The sequence below is a fragment of the Octopus bimaculoides genome, chromosome 1 (assembly GCF_001194135.2).
Source record: "Octopus bimaculoides isolate UCB-OBI-ISO-001 chromosome 1, ASM119413v2, whole genome shotgun sequence".
In the NCBI taxonomy this organism is placed as follows: domain Eukaryota; kingdom Metazoa; phylum Mollusca; class Cephalopoda; order Octopoda; family Octopodidae; genus Octopus; species Octopus bimaculoides.
In genome coordinates this window covers 159,911,843-159,921,164 of record NC_068981.1, presented here as the reverse complement: position 1 = coordinate 159,921,164, position 9,322 = coordinate 159,911,843, and the positions used below count along the sequence as shown (strand labels likewise).

General features: G+C 37.3%; 1 protein-coding gene across 1 annotated transcript in view; it reads left to right on the top strand.

The window, feature by feature from the left end:
- The window catches only part of LOC106884422 (putative sodium-coupled neutral amino acid transporter 11), a 107,359-nt gene that overhangs the window by 51,575 nt on the left and 46,462 nt on the right, over positions 1 to 9,322 (top strand). The window contains exon 2 of the mRNA XM_014935798.2: positions 8,230 to 8,388. Within this exon, the coding sequence (XP_014791284.1) occupies positions 8,230 to 8,388 (159 nt within the window). The remainder of the gene's footprint in view (positions 1 to 8,229; positions 8,389 to 9,322) is intronic.

Here is a 9,322-nt window from a genome sequence, read left to right as displayed (position 1 = left end):
ATCATCATCATCATCATCGTTTAATGTCTGCTTTCCATGCTAGCATGGGTTGGACGATTTGACTGAGGACTGGTGAACCAGATGGCTACACCAGGCTCCAATCTGATTTGGCAGAGTTTCTACAGTTGGATGCCCTTCCTAACGCCAACCACTCCAAGAGTGTAGTGGATGCTTTTACGTGCCACCGGCACAAAGGCCAGTCAGGCGGTAGATTCAACGGCTACGCTCAAAATGGTGTATTTTACGTGCCACCTGCACAGGAGCCAGTCCAGCAGCACTGGCAACGATCTCGCTCGAATGTCTTTACACGTGCCACCGGCACAAGTGCTAGGAAGGCGACGCTGGGCACAGGTGCCATCACGATTTCGCTTTCACTTTCCTCAACAGGTCTTTGCAAGCCGAGTTTCATGTCCCAATGAAGGAGATGACGTTAGCATGGGTGCCAGTCGTCGAATTTAGTTCGATTTCAATTTCACTTGCTTCAACAGGTCTTCGCAAGTGGAGTTTAGTGTCCAATGAAGGAAAGGTACGCATAGGTGGGCTGGCTACATCCCTGGCAGAGGCCTTGGATTTCGGTCTCACTTGGCTTGCTGGGTTTTCTCATACACAGCATATTTCCAAAGGTCTCGGTCAGAAGTCATCGCCTCAGTGAGGTCCAATGTTCAAAGCTCGTGCCTCACCACCTCATTCCAGGTCTTCCTGGGCCTACCTCTTCCACAGGTTCCCTCAACTGCTAGGGTGTGGCACTTTTTCACACAACTATCCTCGTCCATTCTCACCACAAGACCATACCAGCGTAATCATCTCTCTTGCACACCACAACTGATGCTTCTTAGGTTCAACTTTTCTCTCAAGGTACTTACACTTTGTCTAGTATGCACACTGACATTACACATCCATCGGAGCATACTGTCTTCATTCCTTGTGAGCCTACGCATGTCTTCAGCAGTCACGGCCCATGTTTCACTGCCATGAAGCATGGCTGTTCGTACACATGCGTCATAAAGTCTGCCTTTTATTCTGAGAGAGAGACCCTTTGTCACCAGCATAGGTAAGGGCTCTCTGAACTTTGCCCAGGCTATTCTTATTCTAGCAGCTACACTTTCAGTGCACCCTCCCCCACTACTAACTTGGTCACCTAGATAGTGGAAGCTGTCAACTACATCTAGTTTTTCTCCCTGGAATGTGGCAGAAGTTGTTTTCTTCACATTTACAGTGTTTATAACTCCTGAACATCTGCTACATACAAAAACTAACTTCCTAGTTAACCTTCCTTTGATATTGCTGCACCTCTTATGTGTCCATAGCTTGCACTTGGTGCATCTTATAGAGTTTCTACCTATGCCTTTTCTACAGATCGAGCAGGGCCATCTACCTGAAGGGGTTTGTGTTTTTTCTACCTTCCTACTTATTAGGACTTTGGTTTTAGCTAGGTTGACTCTAAGGCCTTTCGATTCTAGTCCTTGCTTCCACACCTGAAACTTCTCCTCTAGTTCTGACAGTGACTCAGCAATTAGTGCAAGGCCATCAGCATAGAGGAGCTCCCAGGGGCATCCTGTCTTGAATTCCTCTGTTATAACCTGGAGGACTATGATAAATAGTAGGCATGTATGTATGTATGTATATATATCCTCAACAAAACCATGTATATATTTACATTTACTTGCACAAACATGCACATACAAACCAACAGAAAATATGTTAATTTGCTGGGCCTCAAACTGAATGCATACAAGATAAAGAGCAAGTAAATTATTTAAAACCCTATTAGTAATAATATAATTTCAATTTTACTGTTAGTTCTCATGCTGTCATATTACCACACCTTGCTTTAAATGGTTTGGATATTTCCAGAAAAAATACAATTAAATGACATAATACTTGTAACTATGTAATAATTAACTCCATTAACAACAACAGTGCTAATTATAATAATAATGTACCATTTACATAACATGAGGTTGTTGACTGCAGCACCATTGCAAAAATAGAGTCTCATAGATAACTTTCCTACTGTTTATTCAACTTTCAGAATCATTAATGACTTTATCTATTTACATCAAATATTGTAAAATGTCTGTTCTGAAGAGGCTTTTCAAATTCCCGCTAAGAAAGATGGTTGGAAAATTTTATATTCAAAAGTTTAAAATTCTTTCATTTATCATATTTGATAGATTTTTGTTAGTATTTTTACATCTCAGGTAGTAAGCTGACTGAATTGTTAAATTTTCAGACAAAATATCTAGTAGTATTTCTTCAAAATTATTATATTCTGAGTTCAAATTCCACGAGGGTCAACATTGCCTTTCATCCCTCCTGGGTTGATAAAATAAAATATCTGGTGAGTACTGGAATCTCTTACCTTAAAACTACTGGCCTTGTGCAAAAACTTGAAATAATCATTTTTACATCTGAGAAACAGGAATGAAAACTTATCTGTTATTTCTATTGCTAGCTGGTGAGTAGCAGTGGCAAAGAATAAGCTGTAATGGTACTGACTTTGATGAGTAAAATTTCCGCATTGTTGAAATATATTGTGATAAATTTCATGTTTCAAAATGTTGCTTACTTTTTACTCAGACTGATATATAGTTCTGTGCCATTGTGCTGAAACCTATATAGTGTTAGTGCAAAAACTTACCATGCTATGGCAAGATATTTGATCAGTGTCTTCTGTTGAGTACACACTATGAAAGTGAAAAATGTTTAAATCTACAGAAAATTATATCATCAATCAGTCACTTGAAATACTTGTGAGATGTGCATGTATGAAAAACAAAGAGAGAGGGGGAGGAGAGGAAGAGAGAGAGAGAGAGAGAGATGATTAACAAAATCAATGATAAATTGTGGTATGCTAACTGAAACCAGAATACAATTTTTCTAAGTCTTGTAAAAGAACTTGAAAGGTTGGGCCTCTAACCAGGCCTTTTGCAATACCCTTAAAGCCAAGAACTTTTCAGAACCCCTTCATATAAGGAAGATATATGATTGGACGTGTAACATTCTCAAAGAACCTTTGGTTTTTTTTAGACTTAAAAATCAAGAATAAGAAGAGTAAAAAAAAAGGGCTAATTCTGAATCATATCTTTTATCTCTTATCTTTTACTTGCTTCAGTCATTTGACTGTGGCCATGCTGGAGCTCTGTCTTGAAGAATTTTTAGTCAAATGAATCTACCCCAGTACTTATTCTAATGGTCTTTTTTGCCAACTGCTAAGTTACAGGGACATAAACAAACTAACCCTGGCCATCAAATTGTGGGAATGGAGGACAAACACAAACACAAAGACAGACAGACAGACAGACAGACAGACAGACAGATAGACAGACAGACAGACAGACAGATAGATAGATAGATAGATAGATAGATAGATAGATAGATGGATGGATGGATGGATGGATTGATAGATAGACAGACAGACAGACAGATAGATAGATATGATGGTCTCCTTTCAGTTTTTGTTGAATAAAAAAATCGATTTAAAATTGAAGAGAAGTGGAGAGTAGAAATTTTCCCAAGATTTCCATGATTTCCTACAATGTTCAAGTTGAGTGAGATTGGAAAAATGAAGTACTTAGAATCAGGAAGTATTTTATAAGAATGCATTACAATGACATTTGGAATGGTTGTGTCTGACAAAATATATAAAAATGAAAAGAGAAAGACATGAAGGCATTACTGTGAGTGGTTGTTAAACAAAGTATGTGAATGTGATAGGAAGAAATTACCTTAGTAGAATCAGCAGGAAAATATTCAGAACAAATCAGCCAGGCCTTTCATGTACACCAGGCACAACTTCAGTATATATCAAATGGGTAAAGCAATTAAGGTCATGAAGGTGACAACAACTGCTTCATCTTCAGGAATTATTCATGGAATGTTGAAAGCATCAGGACAGGCACTTGCTTAGCTTATCACATTGCGCAAAACATTTATTTCTAATGATTAATATAACATTGCCCATTATTAGAAAGATAAGAGAGGTGAATTAACTGGAAAAGAGAGATTTCAGGTGCTACAAGCTAATTGAGTTATGAAGGTGGCAAATAGTGTTAGAACGAAATTAATGCAAAAAAAAAAAAGGAAAAAGAGATTGACTATACACATGTATGTGCACACATAGACACACATACATCATCAGCAGCAGCAGCAGCGGCAGCAGCAGCATTATCATTTAACATTTGTTTTTCATGCTGGCCTGTTTTTGAATAGATTGATAAGATCCAACCATCTGTGGGACTGCACGGAGCTCCAATATCAGCTTTGGCATAATTTCTAGAGCATGGTTTCCTTCATAACATTAACCACTTCACAGTGTGTACTGGGCGCTTTGGTGAATAAACTGTCATTTAAATTATGCAAAAATGAAAATGACACTGACGTCTCATTTTAACAGATATATTTATCAAAATTACATAAAAATATCTTGAAATACTAAAGAGTAAATTTATTCAATAAAATCGCCATTGGTTTCAACCATGGCCTCCAGATGACTTCAGAATCTCCTGCAACTCTTCTGGATGGACTCCTTGTTTAAGTTGGTGAATGCTGCCATAATCCTTGCCTTCAGTTCATTTTTGGTGTTACATGGAGTTTTGTTGGTCTCTTACTCAACTGCGCTCCACACATAATAATCAAGGGAGTTGCAGTCTGGGGAGTTAGGTGGCTGGATGTTAGGGGTGATGTGGTCACAGAAATTGTCTAACAGCAATGACTGGGTTCTCCTGCTTGTGTGACATGGTGCAGAGTCCTGTTGCCAGACATAGGGTCTTCCAGTAGCAACCCTCTTGACTTAGAGCAGCACTACCTCCTCCAGACATTTGATGTAAGCCTCTGTGTTGAGTCTGAGGCCATGTGGGAAGATGAATGGAGGCATCACTAAGATGTTGCCATCACTAGTGATCCATCCAAACACCATGATGTTGACTGGATGTTTGATTTTTATCACTCTCCGTACATATCCTCAGATTGCCCTGTCCTCAGATTGACACCCAAACACTCTGAAATGTTCATATTGGAGTTTCCAGCATGAATGCCAAGCAGTACAGCATGTTGATGCCAAATTTCTGGCGGAGTGAATTGCATCATGGTGCTGTTTTTCTCACAGACAGTGCCCAACTGACCCTACTGTACTATGTAGTCAACAAAATCAAAAACAAACAATGCACTTGCACAAAATTTAAAATATGGAATAGTGACAACTTACCCATCGCACCCTGTATATATATATATACAACGGGCTTCTTTCAGTTTCCCTCTACAAAGTCCACTCACAAGGCTTTGGTCAGCCTGAGGCTATAGTAGAAGACACTTGCCCAAGGTGTCACCCTCTCCTCTCTCCTCTCCTCTTTCAACTGGGTTAGCCATTTATTCTCCTTTACTACAAGACAGCTGTTTCAAATCCTCTACCATAATCTAATCTCTCATCACTTGGCATAGAGCCACCCCACTCAATACTACTCCTCCTTCAGTCTTGTCTTGTGAGTTATTTGGTAACCTCACTGCTGCTGGTGCCACATAAAAAGCAACTGTTTGAAGTGGTTGGCATTAGGAAGAACATCCGGCTGTAGAAACCATACCAGAGCAAACAGCAGAGTTTGGTACAGATCTCTGACTCACTAGCACCTGCCAAACCATCCCACCCATGTCAGCAAGTTGAAGATGATATATAATAAAGCAAATCATGAGATACTGTTTATTAGTTATTTAGTTATGTCTTATGTAAGTTTTATTAATAAGATGGGACTATTACATAACGTAAATAAACTCAGGGAAGTAGTTTATATTTGATTGTAGGCGAGCGATGCATGGTAACAGACGGCTTTCTGATTAATGGTTTATCAGGTCTTTTTATCAATTTTTTTTTCTTCAATGCTCACTAAAGCTTGTGGGAAGTAGACAGACATCTGTAAAAACTAATGACCAATATATATTGTTTCCTCATCTATTTATCATGCATACACATATACATCCATGTACACACAAACATACACTCATCGTATACACACACACACACACATGTATATACCTCTATACAATTAATACCTCACTTTACGAGACCTCAGGTTTATGAGTTTTATTTTATGATAGATATAAAAAGCAGTAAAGCAAGTAGCCTCATCTAAGTGGCAGATGAATGTAACTACTAGTTTAACCCCAGGTGGATTCTCCACCAGCTGGTTTTCAGTGCTTTCTCTTCCCCCTTATATACAATACATCACTTGCAGGGGGAGTGAACCCCTACTACCCTCCAGTAGCTGACAGGATCATGGGACTGGCCAGTTTCAAGCTGGGTGGCTCATGTCAGCTGTGTGCACCTATGCATTGGAATGATAGCCAAGATCTGCCTCTGCCAGTGATATATTGTAAACAAAGTGACTATCAGTCACTGATCTGCAGCAAACAAAATAGCTAGTTATAAAATCTCAGGAAAAGATAGAGTAGTAACATATACTAAGCAGTAAAGCAAGTAGCACACCTAAGTGGCAGAATATAAAAAAGGTTAAACAGCTAAGATCCAAATTTTGAATGAAGTGCAAAAGTTTCTACTACCATAACAAATGATTCTGCTTGTTACTGAGAAATTTATAGAGAGCAAAAAAACTTCTTCTAAGCAAACAACTCTAGAATTGTTTTTGAAAAAGAAATCTGCAAATCCGTCTCTGAGTGCTTGTGAATTAGTGATCGCGTCTGCAAGTGATGGTGTGTGCAAGTCTAGTGCAAGTGAAATTGATTCAGAAAACCATAATAATAATATTTTTTATTATAAATGATCTTGACATTCTTTTTGCTTTACATAAAATATTCTTTTCATTCTACCATAGTTTTATTGCCATTTATTTATTAGTATTATAATTTTATAGGTAAAATATCTTTCTAGGAATGAATTACGGTTTATAACATTGCTATTATGGGAAATTATTGCCCTTCTTTATGAGTTTTCACTTTACAAGCAGTCTCTAAGAACATATTAACTCGTATGTCAAGGCATTATTGTACATACCTACAGAAACATATATATGCTCACATAGACATATACAAATATAGATGCTCCAACATATACAATGTATATACATGCATCTATATTTAAGCATACATATACCTACAAATATTCCTAAATGTATGTATGTAAATGTATGTAGCAGACACACAAGCATAACAATTTTAACTACAGGTCATCGTCGACTTATGACCACAATTGGTTCCAACTGACTGGTCGTAATTCGATTTGGTTGTAAGTCGGCCTATAGGCCTACATAGCTTTGTTTTATTTTTTTACATTTTTGAGGTACATTCTCAGGTAAAAGTCACACACAGCATTCTGTATTATACTAGTATACTGGCATTAATCAAAAATATCAGAGTCTCAAGCAGTCGTCTTATAAACAAATACAAGGTTGCTGCAATGTCTCCACGACAGGATAGTTAATCATCGAACAAAGTGGTGATCGATAACTAAACCTAGGGGAAGCATTTGTTAACTGGCATAATTTGTAAACAGGTTAATTTCTAAGAAATTAAACCCATTAGATTTCAACTGGACTATTTATTGTTGCTGCTGGGAACTGACATGCCAATTGTTGTAAAGTTGATTGGCTGTAAATCAGATAGGTAGTAAGTCGATGACAACCTGTATTTCTCTGTAGATAAAAAAAATAACACAATTACAAACAATCTTAGTCAATTTTTAAACCACAATTAGGTTCTCATCTGAGGTGTCTATATCATTTGACCAATGTTGAGGAAATAAGCAACTAGTCTGTCTATATACTCAACAAATCCAGTAGCTTCAGAGAACTGAAATTACTAATTTGCATACCATAAGTATTACTTGAAAGACTTAGAATTATCAATTGCAAGAAAAATTTCAGTGTAATGCTAGTATTTATTGCACCAATTTTTAGAAGAATGAAAGAAGTATTTAAGAAAATGCTGGCAGAATTTGAATTCAGAATAACTATGCTGTGAATTTAAATAGCAAGAACCTTCTAAACAGGTTCTCAACAGTTTCAGTTATTTCTATCATCCTAAATTAAAAAATACAATAGAACAGAAACTTTCCTTGATAGAATTATATTAAATAATGCTACCTGTGTAGATGGCAACAAATGCTTTGACAATGAATACAATTTGCAGATCAAAGATATTGATGTATTTTTTAAAATTCTATTTTCAGAGACTTTATAAAGCGTGTCTGAACTGATGTACTTTTTTAAAATCTATTTTCAGAGACTTTACAAAGCATGTCTGATGCTAGTAGCATCAGTGGTATGAGTGAATCTAGTCAACTAGTTGCTGAACCAGCAAAGGATGATGGGAAACTTCGAAACAATATCCCAATGACAAGCTTCAACTTGATTAATTCAATTATAGGTTCCGGAGTTATTGGTAAGTTATTGGTATCAAGTTCCTCTTTTTAGTATTGTTTTCATCCCTTTGTTAAAAAAAACTATGCAAAAATGTACATACATGTTAAGTGCATGCATATGTGTATACATATATACACTCTCATAAAGATGAAAAGTCGTACAAGGAGGCATCAAATATACATATATATTTACATGGACGCATTATACACATATGCACATGTGTGTGTGTGTGTGTGTGTGTGTGTGTGTGTGTGTGCGTGTATGTGTGCGTGTGTGCGTGCGTGTGTGTGTGCGTGTGTGTGTGTGTGTGTGTGTAAATATATATCCCTGTTCCATTGTTAGAGCTAAATTATGTCCTGCTTCACACCACCTGGTGATTACTACAGCAAGATTTTTCTATGGTAGCAGGCGTTAAGCTATGGAAGATGAGGTCAACCATAATTATTATAGCTTCATTAATATTTCACTCGCAAAATGTATTTCCCATGTTGTATTGAAGCAACTGTAACTACAGAATTAAAAATAATAACATAAATTTCAGTCTTTGTTTTAATATATACTAGCAGAAATACCCGGCTTTGCCCGGGTTAAAGAGAATAATGAAATCTAAAAACGCCGTCTAGACTATGCAACCCTCAACTGTTAGTAGCTACGATACCATATTTCTACATTAATAACTCTCCAATCCATGCCAGCATGGAACATAGACATTAAGTGGAATGCCAGTCTCTCATCTAGGAGGGCCTTGAAATCAATGTTACCAACTGGGGACTATGTGTGTCGTAGTGATAATAAAAAGACCCAAAGGAGGTCTGCAACGAAATAATTTTACTTAACACTTTGCAAGTGAATCAGTGGAGGCAAAGATGCGTCTCATTTACTTGACAATTTATGCACCACATTGCAGAAATCACAATGAAAGTATATCTGAAAGGGTAGTCTTACACTGTTGT